We start from the raw sequence: 26,165 nt of genomic DNA, 5'->3' as shown, positions 1-26,165 counted from the left end.
CCACCCTCCCCGGCTTTATTCTCCTCCATCTCCCTCAGATGGAGATCGCAATGCTTATGCATCTGTGATATTAAGTCTGCCGCTGTGCCTTTGCTATTAGCAAGGGTCAACCCTGCCCACTCTCATTTGAAAATCAAATGGCCCTATATATATGCAGCCCAAATTATTCGACTGTCATTTGGACTTGTGTGATGGGAAAATGGACAGGAGATTGACTCCAATAGATTTGCATAAAAAGCCATTGTGCTTGTCCCTGGAATAGGAAAAAAGAGACTCAAACGGTTTCACCGTTTTATTACACGGTAATGTGGAGGTGTAGCATTACAAACACTCAGTGAGTGCATACATATGTACATACATACATATATATACACACACACACACACCTACAAGTGTCGTCTTGGTGATCAAGTAACTGTTTTACACTTGAGTCCATGTCCACTTGTTCCAGACATGGACTCTTCATTACTGCATCCTTGTCTTGCACACTCGCAGACTGTGACTTCTCTTCAAATAGAATGTTCGGAGATGCTTGACATGAGATGCTACCTGACTGCAAGATATACATCGTCATGTTCTGTCATGGAAACGGATAACACTGTCTGCGTTTTCATCTGTTGTCGCTCCATCTCTCTTTTCATTTTACACTTCTAGAAGTTGCACCACCAGTCTCTCTGTTTCTGGCTCTCTCTTTCTCTCTGGCAGTTAGTACATTATTCAAATCGTCTCCAGTTTCACCTGCATAGGGATCAAAATGGAAATCTTTCAGAGGTCCAGGCGTGGCGAAATGGGGGGGGGGGGAGCGACTAATTAAAGCATAAAAGCAAGTGTGTGTGTGTGGATGTGTGTGTTGCTGTTGCTTTGTGTGTTTGACAGAGAGGTTTGGATGGACAGACTTCCCCACCCTCCCCTTTATTCCTAATAATCCTCATAGATATTAATAAGAGTTTCGCCCATTCTTCCTCCAGCGCCTTAACCAGATGGTCGGCATAGCATTAGCCGGTGTGTGTGTGTGTGTGGGGTGTGTGTGTGTGCACACAAAATGTCCAGCTTAGGTCCAAGTCCTGACTGACACTCATATGTAATGTTTAATTACCCTGACCAGCTCCCCCGTCCCTGTCTCTATACATCTTGACTCTCCTGTGAATTAGTTATGGGGAACAAACTCTGAGTACTTTTTTCTCTCTTTAGCAAAAGTGTTTTCCTTTTTTTTTTTCATTCAGTAAGACAAAGAAAGAGCCAGTACTGGTTTTCTCATATTAATAGCCAGATGTGATTCTCTTCATAATCACTCCACGCCCCTTTTCTGAACTGTGGGTTATTTGGGCCGGGTCCGGGCCAAGCCATTTGTCCATGTGCATGGGACTGTGAAGCAGATCGGGGCTGACAGGTATGGGAACGATAGCAGAAAGGGTGGCGTGGGGGGTTATGGGGTGTGTGAAGGGAGGAGGGTCAGTGTCTTCCAGACCACCACAAGGAAGGAAACATCCCTGGGAAGTGGGAACAAAAGAAAAAGCAGGAGTTTGGCAATTTTTTTTTTGGTTTTCCCTCTCACTATGGCCCCTGTTCAGACCTGGTATTAACATCTGTCCTCAGTCATCCAATCATAGTGTATGTGTGTGTGTGAGCGAATGAAAGAAAAGAAGACAAAAAAGATGAGCTGAGTGAGTCAGAAAATGAATTCAGAGTTAATGTTGGGATGGTGGCGGAAAATAAATGAGCGTACGAGCGCTGATTGGAGTAGTTTGCGATTAGATCTGAGGAAGCATTCAGGACACATTAGGGCCATTCAGACCTGTACTTAGTGCGATCTGGCCGTGATCTGATCACCGAGGACGGATGTTCATACCAGGGCTGAATGGGGTCTATATTTCCACTTTTCTGCATACTTCACATTTCCTTCGCACACACAGAGTGGCCCTTGTTTCCTCTTGGGTCTTAATCATTCCGCGGAGGCAAAGATAACAAGATTTTTTTTTTTTTTTATAAAGTCGCGTTCAAAACAAAATAATGATCAAGAAGGCACATGATCTGAAATAAATATGATCTTTTGATGGCTTCATTTGATCAGAGGCACCTCAGACGGATCACGTTAACAGGATCAGACAAATATGTTCGCTTTACTTTTGAAACCACCTGACATAAAAATGTGCATCTGATTTGCATTAATATTTAAAAAAAAAAACGAGAGTGTACTCTCTGAAATGATCCGAAATACTACATCGTCTTTAAAATGCTATTTAGATCGCACAACTATGCTTTCCCACTCTCATGAATATATCGGGATATTGATATGGACAAAGTTGAACTGAAATACTCCTCAACGCCTTTCCAAATCAATAATCAATCGATTGGAGGTAATTGTGCCTTCCTTGGAACAGTCCCAAGTCTCTCTCTCGCTCTCTCTTCCTCACACTCTCTCTGTCATTATCAGCATGTGGCTCGGTATTCGGCATTTCAGCATTCCAGCTGTAATTGATTTTAACCATTAGGTGCTCAGCGAATAGATAAGTAGAGGGAGATATTTGATTATATGGTGAATGAGAGAGAGGGGAGTGAAAAAAAAACGAGGGAGAAGGGTTGATGGAGAGCTGGAAAAAGAGAAAAACTGACCTTGTCCAGCTGTTTGCCCGTGTCGACCACTGGCCTTCCAACCCTGCAGTGGCACAATAACGCTGACCTCCTGTGAGTTCAAGCAGCTTAGTTTCTGTGAGGTAATCCCTAATGCTTTGAATTAGACCTGATAGAAAGCCCACTTACTTGTTCGGGATTAATGTGGGTTGGTTGTGTGTGTCTATGTGTGTGTGAGGGGTTGTGGGGGGGGGGGGGGTTCCCGAGTTTTCAACACATTTAGTTAAATTAACCCACTGTAAAGATCATATTCGACTTTAGTTGTGGACTCAGCCTTGCACTGTGCGATGTGGACTTGACTGTCCATAAAGGCAGTTCATCAGCAGACTTGTGTATTAACCCCACCCCTCTCCTATTGTTTTGATTTACTTTACTGGTGGCCAGAGCGTGATTATTCGTTATTTTAGCGGTTGCCCATCCCCTACAGAGGACATTTTAAATCTTAGTACAGCCTGGGGTGGTATTGTATTCCCACTGTTTCCTGAAGATCTCGTTTTTTTTGTGTTTTTTTTCCACTCCATCCTTTTCTCTCCTTTTCCTTTTTCTGCCAGGAGTCTAGGTTAGGACCAGGGATAGGGGTGGATGAGGGGGTTGTGGGGGGGGGGGGACGACAAAGGCAAACATTTGAGTAATCTTCAAAGGGCTCATTGGTATGTTGAGTGGACGCTGGTATGCGGACTGCGGCTGAGGCTTTTTCAGAGGAAAACAATGTTCTTCCTTTAGACAGACTGTGCAAACACTACCACAGCCGGGCGATTCTGCCCAGTGCTGCCACTGCTATCAGACAAATCCCCCGCGCCCTGCCCCCCCCGGCACAAGCAGAAAATGGTGGGGTCCTGTTTGTTGCCGGAACAGCACAGAGCTCATCATTATGGGTTTACGGCCGCAGACAGAACATCCCAGATTGTTGAACAGCAATGACTAAGTTTCTACAAGGTGTCAACAATTGTTATGCGTGTGCTCTGTGATGCACAGCCCCTTATGAAGCCCCTTTATGAACTGTTTGAGGGGTAAAGTAAGACAAAAAGCATAAAACCTTGCGCCCCTCTATAAAGAAAACGGGGAGGGATTAAGTGTGCCATCTTGTAGGTCAACTGCGAGGCATTTGATTTCCTGTAGCAATATGCAAAACGGTGCAGCTGAAGAGGCGCTTCCATTATGCTCTCCCTGGCAGAGGTAACACTCCAGCATGCACACACAAACACTTGTGCATAAAACAAGCCACACTCTCATGTAGCTTCCGGGGGAATAAGGCCTCAACCTCACCTTTTTGTTCCCTCGAGGGGTTTTGAAATGCTGCATTTTGTCTCGGTGAGTTGATTCTGTAATGTTATCCAGTCAGTTATAGTGTTCAAAACATAACGTCCCGTATGTTCACGCTCGTGTAACAGTACGATAGCGCACTCATTTAATAAAAAATAAAATAAATAGAGCTCTTAAATGAAAGAAGCAGTCTGCCATTTTGTGACAGTTTCAAAATGAACTCCCTTTGTCCAGTAATCACCAGCCATTTTCTCACGAGGATCCACCCCAGGGATAATTTCTCCCATTTCACTGTCATTAGCCGGGCCTGGTATTAGGCTTGTGTTTTGTTCCCTGTACCTTTTGTTTTGCTCTAAGTGAAACCATGCGACAGGGTAGGGGCTAACTGAAAAACAATACTCCCCTTCACAGGCTCAGGAATGTGTAATTAGTGATTTGAACCCGACTATGCTTGTCTAGATTCTTCCCTATCATTCTCTCTCTCTCTTTCTGTCTATTGTTCTTTTGTTCTCCCTGTCATAGATTCTCGGATTCTTTGCCTCTCAAGCTATCAGTTAGTGTCTCTCACTGTAAGTTCCCTTTTGTCAAACTCTTGCTAATAAACATTTTCTCCATTATGAACAGAGCGGAGAAAAACAAACTTGGCAAAAACACATTGCTACTCCGAAAATATTTTCCCTTCTCTTTCATTTCAGTTTTAGTTGAACATAACAACATCACTGCAGTGAAAACCTCTTTGATGGCACCAGCCAAGAAGCTCCAGACCCCCTTTTTTTTTTTTTTTTTTTTTTTTTCTTTTTCCTGTAGATTACATTTACTCAAAACTCGCTTTGCACATTGCAAAGAATGGAAAATGGCAAACCTAAAAGTATGTTAACATTAAATGTGAAGCAACATCCCACCCCTTGCAAAGCACTGGAAAGGAGATGAATCCCACAAGAATGTTAGCATTTCAGTGATATGGAGCTCAGCGTTTTATGATTTGTCCCACTGTCGAGTCGATGGAAAAGATAACCTCAGCAAGAAGATGGTTTAGGGAAATGGGGAGGTCTGGTCAGTCTCACCTGGCGGCGATGGAGACAAGCGGGGGCTTTTAGCCCCTAATGGGCTAAGGTCAGGATGGCTAATAGGGAGTAAGTGGCTGAGCCATGCTGTCTAAATCTAATGCTAATGTAAATACTGATCCATTTTCATGGGGCGGTGGAGGTGAACTGGCTTTCAAGACACCTAACACACACACACATGCACTGATAAGTAAGATTTGTTGTGGTGTCTCTGTCTCCTTGAATCTGTTATTCCCCTCTGCTGGGCCGGTAAATAAAATATGCGACTAAAACTACAAGAAATATATCGCGTTGCAAAATTGCAGGGTTGTTGTTTTTTTTATATGGGTATGTGTATGTGTAGTGTGTGTGTATGTTAGTGTGTGTGTGTGTGGTTGCACATCAGCATAAGAGACAGTCGGTGATGGGAGGGACATAACTGATTTTTCCAATAGAACGGCCAGAGGTCAGGAAGCAGTGAACTTCAGATTGCCCTTTACACCGTACGTCAGACAAACTTTGCTATGACTGGACTTTATGTTCCAAGCTCTCACAAAGCCCTGTCACTATAACGTCTTCATGTATTTTGTTTTTTTTCTGCTGACAAATTAGAAAGAAGAAGTTGAGTGGAAAAAAGAGAGAGAGATAGAAAAACGAGACGGCACAGACGGGGAGAAAAGAGGCAGAAGGCTTTGTATGAAAGACTCATTGTGATAATTCATTTATTTGGCTTGGCGGCCATTATGCAATGGATGCTTATTATTATTGGGTGACCTTAGCTAAGCTCGCCCACAGGCCCTGCACCTCATGGACAGGCCTCAGAGCTGTGATCACATGTGATCGCCAGCAGCCAGAGCCGCGAGAAACAGGAGAGGTAATTTATCTCAGGGCAATATTTTTCTTTGCATTTGTGAAACCGAGCGCTTTGTAAAGAAAGGAAAGACAACCATCACAAAAGAGTCAGAAAAAGAAGAAAAAAAAAAAGGTCAGATGGATTTAGATGGGATTTTTTACTCTGGGTTCATTTTTTTTATTTCCTCTCACCTATTGTGGCCTTGTGAGAGAGAGGGGTGCAGGTATTCTCTCACAGGTGAAACCGAATGGTGGCTCTTTTCAGTTCAAGTGTCCCAGTAAGACAATGAGACAGTGAGCCAGCATGCAAAGTACCAGAACCTTGAAACTGAAGCAGCTGAATGGAACTCAGCCATGATTCATTTCATTATTTACACCTGTGCTTTTCCTCCTGTGACACTGTCAACAGTGTCTGCCATTAAAAAGGCCAATTTGCGCAATGTGCATTCAGCACATTTCCGTATGTGACACCTTATCTGCATATTTTGTTTTTTTTGCGTGCGTGCAGCAACTGTGGAAGCGGGGTAGCACATACCTGGGCCCTCAGCATCTCTTTTTCAGCAGTGCAGTCTGCCAGCAAATCCATTGGCAGTGATCTTGCGTTACATCTATTTCTTGGGGGCTGAGCGGCGGTTAGCAGAAACATGTGTTAGGGAGGTGGTAGCACTGATGGAATTCTACACTTGGCAGCCTTCCAGGCAGTGATGGTATGTGTTTAAAATACTTTCAAGGAACAAAACACGCTTTTGTTGTTTGCTGGGCCAAGTGGGGCTGTTTTTGTCTCTGATGGCACCCAGAGGCCCAGGGGACGGCACCGGAAGCTGGTGACATTCCAGAAAAAAAAGGTATAGCCAACTACAATGCCTCACTGAAAAGAAAACAGTGATGAAAGCAGATGAAGAGGTTTTGGTTTTTGCACGGGTGTGTGTGTGTGCATTTTCTGTGTATGCACATACTCTGAGTGGACACAAACAGGAACATACTGATTCTTAAAATATATAAAACATGTTCACACTTGCCCTTACACACACATAGTGGTTATTAAGGCATAGCAGCAGCAGCAGCAGAGGCTTCTTATTTCCAGTATGTGTTCATTAGCTGCCTGGTTCTACACTTAATGACAGGAAAGAGTCATGTTTGTACAGAATACCCTAATTTGTCATTTGGTTTATGGAGGAAAACAACAACCCTGCTGCTTTGCGCTGTTTTTTTGTGAAATATTTTTTGTCATCCTACCCAATGAACATGCACATTTACAGGCAAAGACAAAAAAAAAAAAGATGTCATTATTGAAATTATAGACAGACACAAAAGCACAGTTATGGGGTAAAATGAAAAAAAAAAAAAAAGAAGTGTGTCAAAATTACTCATGTGTAATCGCACCAAAACACACACACACACATATGCAATAAGAAAAAAAACAAAAAACAATTAAATTATATTGTGGAATAACACACTTGCACACACACTTATGTGCACACGCACCAAAAGATAAAAGAAGTTGTGAGCAGATGTCTTTTGCCGTGCCTTATTAAGAATTCAGTTAATGAGGCAGCTTTGTCACCACAGATAGAACAAATGAATATGAGACAGCAGTGCTGCTTTATTCCCAACAAACCTACGGAGCGAGCAGGGGGGGGAGGGGGGGTGGGGGAGATGTGCACGTTTGTGTCTGTGGCTGTGTTGAGAAAGGTGTTTTGTAAACATCTCATTCTGCATAATGAATACAGTCCTCTGTCATCCTCACCCACATACACACACACACTGCAGCAGCAAAAGTGCTACACAAGAACCCCCCCCCCCTCCTTTACCTGTCATTTGACAATCCTCCCCTCTTTCAATGTGTTTGTATGTGTGTGTGTGTGTCACAGTGCTGACATCGTTGTGTCTTTGACAGGTAATCAGGAAGTCCTCACTGTCATGAAATTGCGTCCCTTGTGTTTTGGGGGGGGGGGGGGTGTATTCACCTCCTACACCATCCAGAGATGTCTGCGCCATGTTTAGGTCCACCCAGGGAGTGCTGTTTAGCCCATTTTGATTGGCCCACGGGGAGTGTTAGCTTATTTGGTTGTTTGCCAAACACTAATCCCCAACAATTAACCACCAGGCACTCTGGAGAGGTGCCATATTGACAGGGATGTGCCTCCTTTATCTCCCCCCCCCCCAACCCTTGATTCTGCGTGCACACTCATATGGCACAAACGCAACGCGCAGCGGATATCCACGCGCACAGATCAGCTGCGGCATAAATTACATACACATTTCAAGCAGACACACACAGGCGCAAACCCAGGAGCAGGAACAGTGTGTTTGTGTGTTTGAATATGCATTACACAGCCCACGCCTGGCAGGAGTCAAAGTGCTCCTTTAAAAGTTCATAAATCATGGATGTTCTGGCCTGTGATCACCAGACCGCCTGCATTTCAGGCCTGCGGAGTGCCAGAGAACGACAGACAGCCTCTAGTTTAGGTCTTAAACAAACCCTCTGGAATGTGCTGATGGGGAGAGAATTAATATTAGGTCTAAACCTATCTGGCAGCCCAGTTCAAACCCCAAGTATATCATTCAGCTACTCTTAGCTGAAGCCTCATATCATAAAAACAAATAGAATCCCATAAGTTGAGACATTAAAGGATGTGTATTTTAGGCCACGTCTAATTTATGCTATTTCTTTTTTTCCATTTTCAAAAATAATTACTTTAATGGTTATTCATAGCCACCAGAAAATGTAACAACACACGTGCTTTGTTACATCATTTTTAGTGAGGTGGCAGTTGAACGAACGGGAAAGAAAGAAAGGCCCTGTTTGATTATGTTTTTGTATAACTTTGACGTTTACCCCCATTTTAATCAGAATAGTCTCAAAGTAAGTGTACTGGAGTGGCCTTCAGACACGAGTGCACTCCACAGCCGTTGATTTTATAATGTTTTTATCGTGAACTGACAGCGGAACAAATGACATTTTTGGAACTAAGTCACTCTGAAGGCCCGAGAACAAGATGACTGGTGGTAACATTTCCAAACCGTATTTTAGGAAAGTTCTCGAAACTAATTTGAGAGGTTTACATTCTAATGAAAAGACATAAACTCGAACCTTATTGTGTTTGCATATTTGTGTGCGCCGAGCGCATGTTTACTTCTTTGAGCACACGTGTGTGTGTGTGTGTGTGTGTGTGTGTGTGTGTGTGTGTGTGTGGTTTCCAGGGTAAGGCTCAGCAGCCCCGGTTCCTCTTGTGAGGGAGGGAGGAGAAGAAAGAAAAGAACCAAAGAGAAAGAGAGAGAGAAGGAGCGAGGGGAGGCCTCCTTTCACAGAGAAACAAAGATAGCTGTAATTAATGGCCCTGAGCCCTGGACTCGGAGAGCTTTCTTCTGACAACTCTGACTTAATTAAAACTTAAGACTTCTGAAAGGGCCTCTGACTGTGAGGGGACGTCCCACCGTCTCGTGAGAAAAAACCTTCTTAGATTTCCTCCAAAAGAAAGAAAGAGGGAGAGACAGAGAGAAAAGATGTGTTAGCGGGCTGTAGCTATGTTGCTAATCCCTATTTGTCAAAGGAGGAAGAGGGAAAAATGGAAGGGGGGGGGGGGGGTGGTCAGAACGCACACACCTGCAGCTCACACTACCCCCTCCCACACACACACACAAATCACACATGTTGTTTTTCCAGTCCTTCTCTCTCTCTCTCTCTTTTTTTTTGCTCCATATAACATGATGCAACAATGCTCAAGAGAAAATATTACCTTTCTAACTTTTCATGTGATTCAGGCAGGAAACATCTTCCTATAGAAGAGATAATAGAGAGTTGGTACACTCCACACACACACATGCACGCACGCACCTTTTTGTGTATTAATTCACGCTCAGAAGCCTGCACCTGTTTCCTCACATGGCCATATGAATAAATCTTAACAAAGCATAAACTAACCTTCATGAGCCACCTCTGTGTCTCTGTCTCTTTGCCTTGCTCTCTTTTCCTCTCTGTGTCTCCCTCCCTCTTTCCCTCCATCCCTCCCTCCCTCTCCCTCCCTTCAGAGAGGATCAGATAATAAAAGCTTGGCCTGGTCTTTTGTTTTTGTGCATTGTTCATTAGCCCGGCAGCAACAACAGAGGCACACTTGATATGCTTGGCTTGACTGGGTGTATGGCAGTAGGGCAAGGTGGGATGGGGGGGGGGGCAGGAGTGTGTGTGTGTGCATGTGTGTGTGTGTGTGTGCAGCTACACACAGACACACACTGGGGCAGGGCAAGTGGTAGGGGGTAGCTTTGCATGGCTGCAGTGCCATTAAAGAGGCAACTGGAAATTAAGGGCTTGCAACTGACAGCACACATTGAATGAGAAATCCCCACAGCTGCCAACAATGAGGAGTTCTGGACAATGTGCACGTTAAAGACAGAACCTGTTCTTAACTCAACCTCTTAACTGACTTTTTGTGTGTTTTTTAATCCTCACGTCACCTTAAACTTATCCAGTTAATTTGAAGCCGCTTGTGGCGCCCAAAACCAAACACAGCTACCGTTGCCACACGTTTTTTTTTTTTTTTTTTTTTTTTTTTTAGTGTTCCCCTCTGTTTGAAATTAAAATGCAAAATTAGGTTTATCCACGGGATTGAAGAGGTACCAATCTTGCTTTTAATTTGTACTTTTACAATCTAATCTTTTTGCGGTTTGAAGTAGAAGTTTTCTGCAGCCCGTACTTTCGAGCACATTAGAGAATATAATGGGCCAACTTTCTGCTGGCTTGTATGAAGCCAGAGAAACGGGATTTGTGCGCACTGACTCAGTGGCTGTGAACTTGAAAAGGAGTGGATTTAAAGGTTTTTGAAGGACAAAAAAACCCAAAGAGATCACTTTGTAGACAAAATATGTTTTACCTAAGATAATACAACAATAGAAATGTGACATAGAAGAATCTAAAACTTGAACACTGTCTGACATCTGCTCTCTCTCCTCTTGTTTCCGCAGCACTTGCAGAAGCTGGACAGTGCGTACAACCCGGAGTTGTGCGTCTACTACTGCTCACTGTGCGACTACTCCACGAAGGCTCGCCTCAACCTGGTGCAGCACAGTCGCTCTCCTCGCCACCAGCAGAACGAAGGACTGAGGAAACTCCAGCTGCACCAGCAAGGCCTGGGAGGAGACGAGGATGGACTGAGCTTACACGAGCTGTTCCAAGTCAAGGAGTCGCTCCCCAGCCAAGGTCTGTGTTTCTTTAATCTGTTTGTTTAACTTGTTCTTTTGCTATTTCTAAGGCTATTTTTGGGGTTTGCGTTCATGTTCCACATGTCTTTTTTGACATGTTTCTAATTCATCACACACACATGCCTATTTTTCTTACTCTTTTGCTCGTGTTTTTGCTTCTCTGCCTTCTGATTTCATAGTGGTCACTTTTTTTTCCTTCATTTTTTTTACTCCTCCCATCTCTTTTTCCTAGTTTTGTTGCACCACTCTGTCTTTGGACCGTCAAACCTCCCTCCCTCCCTATCTCCCTCCCTCCGTCCTTTGGCCTTCATATCCAGATCACGTCTTTTGATACAGACCCGTCCATTCCCCCTAATCTCTCCAAAATGAGCATACTGTTCCTATTAGGCTGCCGCACTTAAATCTGCAACACGCACACGCATATGCACACTGACACACACACGCTGTCCTGTGCACGGGGACATCCCAGGCAGGCAGTCAGCTCATGAAATTTCACCTTGGGAGGATCTCATGGTAAAAAGTCCTGTACACACACATGTTACTCACACACACACACACATCTATACACACACACGTATGCTACGGCTACACAGTCTCTCCCTGGAGTGAGCTTTCATTTCCTTTCTCATGACCAAAGCAATTTGGCTTTCATTTAAGAGTCTCCGTCCTGCCAGCAGCTAATAAGTGTAACAGAACTGTAAAACATTCAGAGAGACAAAAAAAAAAAAAAGATTAATCGTTTTTCTTTGAGTGGGGGTGGACGGTTGGTGAGGGGTTGCAGGGTGTAAGGGGAGGGGGCTGCGCTGTAATTTAAACCAGAAGACGGAGAGTCAGGGTCCATTATTTAGTCATCCCTATGTTAATGCTGCTGGGAGAAAATGAGCGCTTAACTTGTTTTTGCTTTGCTTGACCTGAAGGAGCGGGTGGGGTGGCGGTGGTGGTTGAGAGGGGGGGGTGGGGGGTTTGGGTAACACATTTTGATTAGCATTCCAGCATAGCATTAGTCCATGCATCCATCTGTGTGTGCAAGCGCGTAGGTGCGTGTGTGTGTGTGTGTGTGTGTTTCTGCATGACTCTGTGATCCCCAAAGTGTCCTGTTTATACTGTACATGTACTCTCGGAACAGATGGCGGCCCGGGCGCTTAGAAACATGTGTGAATTAGAACATGTGCGCGCGCACACACACACACACACACACACACACATGGACAAGAGAGGAGCTCCCAAACCTGAAATTGAGACCGTGGCGGTGTACGTTTGGTTTTAATTACCCATGGATCAAAGTTTCGGTGAGATTTAGGGTGCAGCAGAAGCAGAAGAAAAGCATGCTTAGATAAATCATTACCTCCCCGGCACACACACACACGCACACACCCTCACACTTTTCTCTCTTTTTTTTTGGATGTCCCCCCCCCCCCTCTCTCTCTCTGTCCTTTTTTTGTTCTTCTCATTCCATCTCTGCTGCTTGCTCCTGTCTATTTTTTCATCAAGAACCCTAACCCAGCTTCAAGCCTCTTTTCTCCTCCCCTTCTTTTCATTTTCAAACCAGTGAGTGCAACCAGGTTTTAAAACTGTCAAAAGCAATATTCACCCACTGCACCTATTCCAAATGTTCCGCTCTTAAAACACACCATATTTGTTGCTTGGGTCCATTTCATACTTTGATGCCTCACGGTGAATTTCCATGAGGAAGCCAGCGCGAGGCTAAAAGTGGACGCTGGCATCATCCAACATGTTAATCCACTTTTTTTTGGATGCCCTCCTTTTGCCCACTCTATATAATTTTTAGTGAACAACAGTATTCTTTCACAAGGTACATGGTAAATTCTTCAAGGAAATGTCCTTGTAGACCGTAGACATTTGGCAGGTGTTGGTAGGAGAGGGGAGTTAAAAGTGTGTCAACTAGAGCTCAAACTGTCAAAGTTAATGTAAGAAATAGAGGTTTTAGTCTTGTTCTGTACTGGAGAGAAGTTTTTTTTTTTTCAAATGAGCCCTCTTCTGTTTCAGAAAACACAACTACACATGCTAACACTGCATGTTAGTTTATTCTATTTGGAAGAAAAGGTAAATTACAGCTGCTTTAGGCTCATATAGTGATAGATGATGTGAATGTGTTCACCGATGGAAAAGGCTCTATAGTAGGCAACATTTCCAGCCAGTGTTCAGTGTGAGGACACTCTATTTGTGCGTGCATGTGTGTGTGCATGTGTGTGTGCGCGCGCTGTTAGTTTTCTGGGGCTGCAACTCCTGACTCGAGCACTTTCTGTTCATTAGAGACTGGTATGAAAAAGATTAATTTAAGTGCTGACCGGTATCTTTCCCTTAAAGCCTGGGACCTGGAACCAAGCCAGATAATTATAGGCCCATTTGGGAATAAGAGTTCTAATGCTCTGGACTTTATGTACACGTGAATGGCTTTCATTAAACAATTTTGATGCTGATTTTATGGCCTAATTAAGGATATAGTATTGCAGGGACGCACAGCAAGCATATAGGTGTTTTAAACAAAGACGGGGTGTGCAGAAAACACTTCTGCTGGACGGTAATGTGTGCATGCTGATGCATGTGTTTACCTGAGAACCTTTGACTAGTTGCTGTGTTGCCTTGACCCAGGCGTAAATGCCACCTTACAGTCAAAGTGACATGTGTGTGTGCATGCTTGTACATTATGTGGCCATCAAATCCCTTATCCAAGGCTTTTTGACCACGATCTTTGAGCTGTGTCCTTTAGAGACAAAAAGCCCACTGTTCCTTCAATGCTGAGATAAATTGCCTCTCTGTCTGTGTACAATTAGAAGTGTTGAAGAATTTTTTTTTTCTTGCATCAGAAGAGAATGCAAAAATGAATTGCCTCTCAACATGGAGGACGTGGAGGCCATTTTGCTTTGATGGTCATCCAAAAGTTGTTAGAGAAATTAGATTTTTTTTTTTTGGTTCTGCCCTTTTCAGTTCCATAATGAAGTTACACCCTGAATGCAGCTGTTTAAAAATATGACAGATTGTGCGTCATGGATATTCCATCATTGACGGCACAGTATAATTTAAATAATCACTTCAGCGGGTTTTTATAGACATTAACAGTCTGTGAAGTTTAGTTATTATTGTGATTTTTTCTCCGTCTCTGTCTCAAGCAGTTGACAATTTGTTTAGCCTTAAAGAGCACAGAGAGGAGGTGTGTGTGTGTGTGTGTGTGTGCAATGAGAGTGTTTTTTATGCGTGTGTCCTCCTCGCCCATTAGCCCTCTGCTCCATCATGTGTAAAGCTCCTCATAAGCCAGACCAAGCAGAAACACTAGGGCCTTCTCTGCATACTTTACTTTCCGTCATTTTCGCCCCCTTTCATTCCCTCTGTCCCTCACCAAAAAAAAAGGAAAGAGAGATGGGATCTTATGGAGGTAATTATTTCTGAGAGCCCAGCCTGTCATCCATCCGTCCACCACCCCACCGCCCTCACATCTCCATCCCTCTAAACACACCCCCCCACCACCGCTACCACCGACCATGCATTAGAGAGAGGGAGGGAGAAGACCCTCTTTGTCTGAGTCCCCTTTTTTAAACAAAAGACCTCTTCTGACTTAGAGACACCAACAACACTTTTATCATGTGCATATGGATGGATGTGTGTCTATGTACATGTGAGTATGTGCATGTGTGTGTGTGTGTGTGTGTGTGTGCAGCCAGAGCCTTTTGTTTTCTCTGAGTGATAAGGCTCTGGGACATTTTTGGCCCTAGTTGAATTAGTGTGGCTGTGCTAACCATTTACATAGCAGCTCTAGGCTAAAAACTGAGCCTAATGGACACTTATCGTCCTTACATGTGCTTTTCTGTGTGTGTGTGCGCGCCTGTGTATGTGTGTGTGTGTGTGTGTGTCAAACACAGGGAATAATGGAAAATGGACAGAGAGCTAGTGTGCCATCTTGACATTCCTCTTTCCCCCCCAAATTTACCCACATGACTCAAAGCACCTAAAACACAAAAAAGCAACTATTCAGTTTTCAATGTGGGGAAAACACCATGCGTTTATCCAGAGGAGCATGATGTGATGACACCAAGGCATCTTTTGAGGTATTAGGTTTTCCCTCCTCACTTTCACTCCTGCATCATGTACTTTTTCATTTTTTTTTCCTCTGGGTGGTGGCGATGGTTTCGCCATTCCGGCGGTTCTCTCCTCTTTTTTCGAAGAGGTTCCTCCTCAGACAGAAGTCTATTTCCAGGGTTTGTCTCAGTAATTTGTGGCCATTACATAAACATTCACGGACGGCAGGAGGAGTGCGAGAAAGGATGCAACACACACCCAGATCTAAATAACCACCAGAGTTAGCACAGTGGTGGTCATTTTCATTTTCCAAATTTGAGAGCAGTAGGTGAAAGCAGCTGACTGGCTCATCAAAGGGCAGCATTGTCCACTTTCAGAGACTATTTTTGTGCGTCTCTTGGATATTTCATCCCTCTTCTGCATCTCTTCATTACATATCAATGTTTAGAAGTGGCTATAATAGATTATGGCAGCTAATTATGTTGTGTATCGATTTGCTTACGTACAGCCGATTATCTGCAGTTAACAACTTATTAGTGACCTTTTCCTTTTCATTTATCGTGAATCAGGACGTTACTTACATAAAAGGGTGAAGTCCGCGCAGATTTCACCGAGGCAGGATCCATTTCTCGCATAATAAAAACTTGGAATGTTATTTTATGTGCCCAGCATGAGTAAAAAAGGCCGTTCCCGAGGAAAACTATTCTGATGAGAGTGATGTGATTTTACCCAAGAGGATTTTTGTGAAGTATGTAGTTTTTTTATTGCCGTGCAATTAGTTGGAGACAATACACTGCATTTTAAATCATTTGTCAAATCAAAATAAGACACATACATATATGTATATTATTATATTTTCAGCAAGTAGTAATTTACCCCAAATTTCCCAAAACCATATTCTCTATGGCTGAGCGTAAAAGATGTGGCCATTTTTTGAATAATTCCATCCAAGCGAATTATAATTACTTTGCGGTCTGTGTGTGCACATAGAAAAAAAAGGCAGCAGCCTGACTTGTGCCTCTGAAAAAAATGAACCTCGTTCACCATAAACTATTTTTGAAATGGTGTGTCGGGGCGGTATGGGCTCAGGCCGATTGTTTTTCTTTGAGTTGAGCAGCTCTTCAGTGGAGGGGTATTACCCGGGCTAAATTGTTCCCTCATGTTTTCCGCCAAGGTTCTGTGCCCACCGCACTGACAGTTATAATTTACAGAAATTGCACTGATTATCTGAATTAGCATACCTGACCAATGCCACGTTAGTCTTATTTACAATACAAAGCCGCGGGGCTCTGAGGACGCATAGTAAAATATGACTTTACTCTTTGAAGAGCGAGCTGGCGTCACGGGGCCAGGACGTCTTTCACATCAGTGATATCACAAAGTGCTCGAGGCTCCACTCCATATGGAAAAGACCCTGGTAAAGGAAGTGGTGAACTTAAAGTCCGAGGAGGACCATATTGAAAACATAGTAATGTTGCACTCTCTTTTGATATCTTTTCACCTCTGAGCTCTCACCACCCCCCCCTACACACACACACACACACACCCTTACTCCCTGCTCCTCTTTATTTTTCTTCTCCCCTACCTCCATTCTTTTCTCTCCTCACTACCCTCATACACCCGGTGTCCATTGACTCTTAACCACAGATGGACAAAACAATGGGTCATGTCACATAGCATTAAGACAAACAATCCAGTGATGGGAGGAGGGCTGTGTGGAGCCGGAGCCACGGTAACCAGGCAATATGCTCACTGGGTCCAAGCAGCCACTAATCTCAGTCACTGCTATGATACAATTCACAGATGGACATTTGAGGCAGCCCGAGTATGGACGCACACTCTCAGAAATGAGGGGAAAAAAAACAAAAACATAAGAGAGCAGTATTGTCAGGTCGAATTTTTCCTACAGCAGCAACACATTCCTCCCTTCATCCTCACTCTCCTCTGTTTTCCTTTACTCCATCTATCAATTGGCGGTATGGAATTGATAGCAGCTATTGATTACCTATAGCCGAGGCTAATCGTCACCGCCCGGAGGAAGCTTTGCAGCTACAGCAGCTGTCAGTGCCTTTGTATGTGACCCTGAAGCAGTTCAGCGGCGAAGCTGTTCCTCAACACAACAAATTGCCGTAAACCAAATTTTTTCCGTGAAAGAAATTAGGACTCATCTCTATATAGAGCTGGAGAAATGTTCTGTATCTTTTGTCGGCCCAAGCAAACACTGAGAGACATGCTATGGTTTCACCTCCCCACCTATGTGAATAAGACCCATCTCTCTTTCTCCTTTTCTTCATCTCCCTAATAGGAAATTTGAGCACACTGCGCGAGATTAAAGCAGAGAATCAGTGCCTTGTGAGCAATCATTTCCAGACAAATCTCTTTCATCCCCCCACCACCCCCACAAACCCCATCACCCCTCCTCGTTCTCTCGTTCGTTTTCTCTCCCACCTCCTAATGCTAACAGGGGGTACTGTGTCATGACATCCCTTTTGCTTTTATCATGTCCTAATAACATTCTGAAAATAGAGAGAGAGAAGAGGAACGTGACGGAGAGAGAGGGAAAGGATGTTGTGTAGGGGGGAGGAAAAAAGGCACAAGAAATGGATAGACTGATAAAAATCCATTGAATGATCTTGGGACTGGATTTGTGCTTTGATGTGGATGTCTTTGTGCAAATTATACAAATATGTCTGCCGCTTTAGTCGTCTTGAAGCCCCTCGTAAAATGTCATCTCCCTTTGACTGTTTTTATGAGGGATGGAAAAAAATGGAGTTCATTTAAGTGCATTAAAAATGTACATTATGTACAATTTGGGGAAAAGTGAATAAAAGGCGGCGTTTAACAAGTGCACTTGGCTAAACATAGCCTGTACACATAATAGGAAACAAAGAGATTTTAAGGTTTCAGCTTGGTTGGGTCCATAAGATGCTTTATGGGCAAGGACGCACACACACACACACACACACACACACACACACACACACACACACACACACACACACACACATACACCTTGGCCAGGCCTTTGTTTCAAAAGCAGGTTAATGGAGAGTGAGGAAGAGGAGCGTTGCAATTTTCTGCTCTTTAGGCGGCAGAGAATTCTCTCCAGTGTAAGAGACCAGACTCTCAGCGTAATAGCCATTTTACACCCTCATCACCCCTTTGCACGCAAACACACACGCGTGCACACACACACACACACACACTCACACAAGCATGAACACACGCTCGCCAGAAACATGTGGGAGTGTAATAGGCATTCTATGGTGTGTATTGCCAGTCCCCAGAGTGCCAGTAAGTGTTAGACATGCATAGAGTCGGCAATGAGACAATCAGCATGCTGAAATTGAAACCTTGTCTGGAGTCGCACAGGAGGTGGGGGTGTTGACGAGGTGTGGTGAGGTTTGGAGTGGCATGGGTGTCAGTGGGTGGTGGTGGGGAGGTCGTTTGGGAGGAGAGGAGCAAGGAGAAGATTAAATAAAATAAAAATTATAAAAAAAAAAAAAAAGAGAGAGGAGGAGCTGCAATGGGAACACAGATGGCTGAGGATGAGGAAGTGGACGAGGAGCGAAGAGACAGAGGGACAGGAAATAGGAACTGATGTTTGTTTAATTGCCTCATAAGTGATGACACAGATAATTATGTCAAAAAAAAAAAAAGGAGATGTTCCTCTTAGGCAGGGCCAGTGAGCAGCTGTATCTGTTTGTGTGTGTGTGTGAGTGTGTCGTCCTGCCTCTCCCTACAGCCCCATCAACTGTCCCCTCCAGCCACATCAAGTATAGGACACCATTAAAGCATTACGGTTTGTGTCATATCAGATCATTCAGCTTAATTAACAGAAGCGCACGCAGGAACACACACACACACACACACACACACACACATAGACACGCATCACGCGGAATCATTTTAATTACTCTGTTACATCCTTATTTTTAATATCTCCGCTTTATATACCTGGGGATATGAAGACGAGAGTGTATTTACCTATATATCCTGCGCTGTGTGTTCGTGAGCGTGTGCGCGTGCGCGTAAGTGATGCTCCCTTGACTTCATATCTAATTGTCTTTTTTTAATGACAATACTCCGCTGTGTGCTGGCTCTATGTAATGAGTCAGGGTGTGTCAAAGTGCAGGCCTGAGCTGTCTGCTTGAGTTAAGCTCCTCGCCATCTACTGAAGAAGCCTCCAGCGTCCGCGCTCGCACACGCACAACGAGGGGCGCACGCACGCACTCAAAAGAGACAGTATCAATGTGGGAGTTCCTGTATCTGACATGAGATTAAGCGGGCCAAGTGCAGGAGCGTTGAAGAACTGCCCTGGAACATTTGCGAACAAGGAGAAAGGACCATACTGTCGCACGCCCGTACACACACTCACACACACGCGCGCAAGCATCCTTTTGCTGTAAGTGAGCAGTAGCCTCCCTTGCATTATTCACAGTGGCCGAGTGATCGAAGCTTGGTTCAATAGCACTAAAGCGGCGCATGCTGGAGAGATTTGTCTTACAAAACCTTGACACACACACACACACACACAGGCGCACATATGCTCTCACAGACATTGATTTTTGGTGGTGGGAATCTCCCAGGCTTTGGACGAAAGGCAGCGACGTGAGAGGGGTTTCCCCCCCGATCAGAGCAACCCCACAGACAAATACACACTCACATACCAACACATGCTTTCTGTACCTTGCACACACACACACACACACACATGAATAGACACCCGCATAAGGCAAAGGCGACCCACGAGTGCATTTTTAACACTCTCAAAATGATATTTGATGATGATGATGATGATGATGATGAGGTCAGGCGATATCATGAATCAGAAAATGAAAGGGAAAAATATGAGAAGGGAGATGAAGGATCTGCCTCTTATATCTGATGGGGTTTCATTTATGGTAAGATGAGCTGATGGTAATATTAAAAGCAAAGGGAAAAAAAAAAAGGTCTGACTGATAATATTTCTTTTTTTTGCTGACTCTCCAATTTTTTTGCATTTTACCATGAGAGGGCTTTTTGCAAGCAAAGCAGAAATGGAAAAAAAATCATGCATTGCTTAATATATCATATCTTTCAACTGCAGTGTGTGTGAGTGAGTGTGTATGTGTGTGTGTGTGTGTGTGTTTCTCACGCAGGCATGTCCAATTTGAAGCCTCTGCTTGATTTGAATGGCGATTTTCGTAACACATCAGTCACTTCATTGAGTTTCCCTATTTTCTTCGGAGCGGCACAAGAAGCAGCCCGGCACATGCCGCCGCCGCCGCCGCCCCCTCTGGCATTTTTGACATATTAACATGTATCGACAAGCCAGCGCTCGCCTGCCTGTAAACACTGACGCAAACATTCACACACCTCTGTCCCCTGAAGACATGTGATCAAGCAGACCCAATCCCTTGTAATCATGAGGAACCCACACACACACACGTATAGCTCCCTTTCAATCCTTGGTAATGGTTTGGGGCAGGGGGCTGAAGCGGGGGGCTTCTTTCCCTTAGCCCCAGTGTCTTAAGCTGCCATTGATTAAATGTTAACTGATATACTCAGCCCTGGCAATCTTGTTAGAGCTGGAGCAGGCAGGCAGCTAGACAGACAGTTTAGGACCTGCATCCTCCTGATCAATAGCACAGATAAAGATTTCATCCATCAATGAGCTCCCAAAACAAAAGGTATCTGATACCTGATTAGGCCCGTGGGGACATGCACACACACACACATACATATTTTTCAGCATGAACTCCCGCATATTTGCCACATGGCACACGGACCGATGACAAAAGCACAAAAGCGAACCATAAATAAATAAATAAAATAAAATAAAATAAGCACACATGCAACATTCAGACACCTCCACCAATTATTAGGAAGTCAATCACATTCAGCATGCGTGCTGTAATTACAACACACACACACACACACTTACACATATTTAACACAGAGAGTCCAGTTTGCAGATTAGGCAGATCTGACTTGAACCAGATGAAGGTTAATTATTCCGTGTTCATTCACTTATAGGCGCTTGTATTGGTTTGTGCATGCAGGTGTTTTTTTCTCAAGTGTGTGTGTGTGTGTGTGTGTGTTTCCTCAAATGTATGTGCATTTAGATCCTCAGTGCATGCCAAAGGCACCGCAGAACCGGTTAAATCAATGTCCGGGTGACCACTGCTGTTAAAGTGTATCAATAATGTTTCCCTATCTTCTTTCCGCGGTATTGTCACAGGGTGGTTTGTAAGTCCAAGCCTAGCCGCAATTAAGACTTAATTATAAATCAATAACTGGAGTCATTTGAATATTGATTTTTCCTTTTTTTTTTTTTTTTTTCCCAAATTGTTAACATATTCCCCACCCTGTCTATGCCTTTCTCCTTTTTTGTTGCAACTTTAAGTAGAATCAATACTTCCCTTTACAGTCATCAGAGAAGTGCTTTGGCATAATTGGAGGCAAAAACACAAAGGACTATCTTTATGGGGATCGATAACTCAGAGGTGGTCAGGTGGGTAAAAAATGTCACAGCTTCTCAAATTCACGTCGCTTTTTTTGAATGCACTCGCGGGTTTCCCAATAGCGATTTCATGTCTGGGATTTTCGGGGTGACATTTGTTGTCACAGTCCCAGTTATTGTCACAACTGACATTTTATTTATTATTACACTGTATTACAGCGCAGAAAAAGAGAGAGCTATGAATTCAACCTGGTAACATGCATCTCATTTGATTAAGTGATATCTGTGCTGTTTTATTTTTCCCGCTCAGCCATTTTGAAGGGTTGTGAGATTTTCAAGTGGCGTGTCAGGGGCCCGGGAGTCTAATGCATGGAAACATGGAGCTTTCTGTTTTCTGACGGCTAGCAGAGATAAGGTAGAGATATGGCTCTAGCACTGGCTCAAATCTAAAACAGATCCTGCTGGGAGGGTTGGGGAGGAGGGGGGGGTTAAGAAAGTGAAGGGAAGGAGAAGGAGGAGGGGTTGGAGGTAGCAAGAAAAGGGGAATATTGTCAGTCCTCTAAGTGTCTGGCGGTGTCTCTCTTTCTTTCCCTTTTTCTCTCACTTGTTCTCTCCCCCACTCTCCCTCAGTAATCTGATTTATTCGAAGCATATGTGTGCTGCTCTGTCTTTGTCTACTTCTATTAGGGCCAGTGGGGGCCCATATGACATTGTTTAGCCAGTAATGAAATGGACATTTTTTGCATGTTTTTGTGAAAGTCAGAGGAAAGCCAACACTCCTTATTTGTAAGCGTCTGTGAATACCATCTCCAGGGCAGTTGCCGCAGGTTTGTGTGTCAATGTGCGTGTTTGCATATGAGCGCTCGTGTGTGTGTGTGTGTGTGTGTGTGTGTACATGTGTTACAGGTTCCATGTGGTATCCCATGACTCTTGAGCAACCTAATGCATATTTGGGTCTGAAGATATTTCATCTCATTTTCTGCCCGTGACTCCATTCTTCTCATGTTGAAGAGTTGTGCCGTCCTCCCTGTCCTCAGCCCATAATAAGGCCGCGGATGATGCACACATTTTTTGTTTTGCGCACTCTTACGCTATAGCAAGAGACATGTCACACACACTCATTTGTCTGGATATGAAATTGCTCTCTGCTAATGGCAGCTATGCGCTGCCGCAGTCTCGGCTATCAATAAGGAATGTAGTCATAGAAAACACTGAATAGAATAAATGGTAAACCGAAGTCATTTTTTTTTTCTTGCCATATTTCTTTGCGTAATACCCACAAACATGATAGTTAAGACAGAGAGTGAAGCACACGCGACAATCTATTTAAAAGATGATAAAACATAAGTGTACGGTACATCTTGAAAATGAGGATGATTAAAGTTTATGTATGCACTTAAAAGGCTCCATTTCATTAGTAAATTAATTACGATATCGGACTTTTTTTGCAGTCCTGTCGCTATGCTCTTCATCTTCTCCTTTGCTTTGATTTGCATCCAAGATTATTGTCTTGGTTTTTTTTTGGTGACAAAGAAAGCAGATGTTTTTTTTTATTTTATGCAGCTGAAAACAGGACAGTAGCCCAATAGGATAAATATATATTTTTTAACCATTATCCATTTGGTCACTGCCCATCACAGGCCTATTTTAAGCAAAGAGACACACACACGCACAGCAATTATCTTAAACCATGGCAGCCATTTTATTAGATTCCCTTTTTTCGGGCCTTGTATTAGTTCCCGAAAATTGATAAACCTCGAATAAACGACAAGGCGCAGCCTGGGCAATTGGAAACTATATCTACCCCGCTGGTATCTTTGTTTACCAGTGTAGTGATGGATGGACAGATAGAAGGATAAATGGAAGCGAAGGGGAGCAGATAGGATAGCCATATGGATGGATGTCTGTGTGAAAAGATATAAAAATAGATGGACAGATGGATAGATGGATAGACAGATGAATGCATCAGGGAGATCTTGTTGGCCTGATAGAGTTGAACAGGTATGCCGAGAAACAGCTGCTTTCTTCATTAGGTTCATCTATCGATCTCAGACCCTCGCTGTGTGTGTGTGTGTGTGAGTGTGTGTGAGGGAGAAAGAGAAAGAAGAGCGGGGAAGGACAGCAGCCTCTGTAGGTAAGTGCTGGTAATAGAACAGAATGAATTCTTATCACAGAGATGGGAAGGCCATTAACCCTCAGCTCCGAGTTCTCTCTACGTCTCTGTCTGCTCCAACTCGTTCTCCTCCTCGCTTTCTGCTTCTCCCTCCCACCTTCTTCATTCTGGACCTGACAGGGTCACGTTGGCGAACGTGTGTGAGATTTCCACTATGAGTGTGAGTCTGAATGTGTGTGTGTGTGTGCGAGTGTGTGTGTTTTAGCTGCTCCTGTGCGGAATGCCCCGACGGCCAGATGTTTATAATCAGGGCCTGGATAAATATTGGACCAAGGAATCATAAAAGAGCAGGAAAAACAGAATAAAGAGAAAGATATGGGAGGAGATGAAACAGAGGAGAGGAATCCTCTTTTCAAATTATTCCTAAATCCCTCAGTAAGCATGCCGTGCCGCCTCCTCAATTCACCCACTCAGCCTAAGGTGTTTCAAACAGCAGAAAAGCAATATGGTTGTTGTGTAAGATGCAGGTGTTTTGTGTGTGTGTGTGTGTGTGTGTGTGTGCACACTTGTGGAGGTGTACAGTAGGTGTGCTTCAGCCCCATTGTATGAGACCAGGTGTTGCAGCAATTTTTTTCCACTGTACTGAACCTTTTGAAGCCATACTTTTGTCCTGCGAAAACCTTTTGTATTTGCTATTAAAGAATCATTAACATCATCCCCGCCGCGCACCAAAAATGAAACCCCTCCTAACACGGAGAAAAAAAAACAGTTTCTGTCTATGCAGCAAGCAAGACACCCAAGCCTTTAATCTTGGGTATGTTTATTCATATGATTTTTTATTTTTTTTTTCTCCCAAATGCAGTGTTTTGTTAGTTGCCTGCAAGACAGCAAAGCGGGCAATTTGAGTGAAAGGAAATACAATGAAGTGTCTCAGGAAGTCGTAATTGACAACAACAAAGCAAATTTGGAGCTGCTGATACAAGCATTTTTATACAAAAGTCTTTTTTCTTTTTTTTTCTTCTTTGCAGCTTATTCTGTCAGTTCAAGTTATTGACATTCACACCAGGAGCATATTAAATGTGACAATCCTATTGTCTGGGTTTTCGCAGTCAACCTGAAACAATAGATATTTTTCTCTTCTTCTTCTTCTTTTTCTTTTTGCTGGTGTAATAGTTTCTTGTGTTTTAAGGTGTGGGTGGATTGGAGCGTGTGCGTGGAAACGCGCGTGTTTGCTTGTGCAGGAGTGTGTATTTACATGTAAGCATGTGGGCTGTAGACCTCTGTGCGTGTGTGTGTGAAATGCGTTGAACACTGTGTGGGAGTCTATGTGTGGAGGGTTTTTTCGTGTGTGTAGGTGTGTGTGTCAGTTATTCCCAGGCCCTGTGCAGGAGCTGTAGCCCCTCTCCGCTGGGTTGATGTTTAGTATTTTAGACATGCTACATTAACAACATCTGGTTAAGATCTAAATGCTTGTTAAACGCGCTGAAATTTCGGGGGGGAAAGGTACAGGGAGAACGAGGGGAGAGAAGGGAGGGGGGGCGGATGAAGAGGTAGAGTTGGGTAAATAAAGATTTGAGGGTGAGAGAACGGGAGGGAGGGAGATCAGTAAGTTTGTAAGGTTATTATTCTGGCAGTATTACCACTGGCCCTTGACTGTGTGTATATGTGTGTGTGAGTGTGTGTGCGTGCATATGGCTGCGACTGTGTGCGACGGTGTAACGTTTCAAAGCTTTTCCCCTTTAAAACCTAGAGGCCAAACTAGAGCCACGCGCGCGGCGCAGGAATGTGACATCACAGGGCCCCTATCGCCCGTACACACACACACACACACACACACACACACTCACACATGCAAACATGGTCTCGCAGGGGACATGACCAGAGTTGTAGGAAGAAATCATCGTCAACATCACGGCTAAGTATCGAAGACGTGGCAGGCATGAGAGTTACGCAAAAAAACATAAAGGCCAGCCTCACTACCAGGGAGACGTCGACACACACCATATCTGGTCTTTATTATTATTATTTTAAGACATGTAACACAACAGCACTTATAATAATGCTGCATATATACAGTCATAACATCGATGCAGTGAGTGTCTCTCTGTGTAATTGCTTTTCTTTTTGTTTTCTTTGGAAACAATTATTTCAGCTGATGTTCTGCTTTCATAGTGTCAGTGATTTAAGATAAACAATAATATAAGATTTCTTTTTTTTTTTTACTCCTTTGCTGCTTTAATGAGCACCATCCTAGCCCTCAGGAAGCAAATTAGAGGCAGCTCGGCCAGCTAATGAATTCAGCCATTTTGGAGCCCCCGTGTCCAGTTTCCCTGGCGTGGCGTTGCTCTACGGTTGTGTGCTGTACTACTGAGTCCTCCACCGGGCACATAATGACCCGGCGTGGTGGTTATGGGCCCTTAGGGGGAGATGGGAGAGGGAGAGAGTGATCTCAGAGCAGGTCATTATACAGCTAGAAGACACACACACACACACACAAACACAGTGTGCTGACACTTTCAATACATCCTCCATTGCCTCCATCTCCCATATGTCTATTTCTCTTTTTTTCCTTTCCAAACATCTC

General features: G+C 43.8%; 1 protein-coding gene across 1 annotated transcript in view; it reads left to right on the top strand.

Annotated features, from left to right (window-relative positions):
- The window catches only part of zfhx4 (zinc finger homeobox 4), a 76,928-nt gene that overhangs the window by 29,827 nt on the left and 20,936 nt on the right, over positions 1–26,165 (top strand). Inside the window, exon 6 of the mRNA XM_083901655.1 lies at positions 10,752–10,986. Coding sequence (XP_083757781.1) covers positions 10,752–10,986 — 235 coding nt within the window. The remainder of the gene's footprint in view (positions 1–10,751; positions 10,987–26,165) is intronic.

The sequence above is a fragment of the Microchirus variegatus genome, assembly GCF_963457635.1.
Source record: "Microchirus variegatus genome assembly, chromosome: 15".
NCBI classification, from domain to species: domain Eukaryota; kingdom Metazoa; phylum Chordata; class Actinopteri; order Pleuronectiformes; family Soleidae; genus Microchirus; species Microchirus variegatus.
The sequence above is the reverse complement of the archived record's forward strand: the minus strand, read 5'-3'. Positions and strand labels throughout refer to the sequence as shown.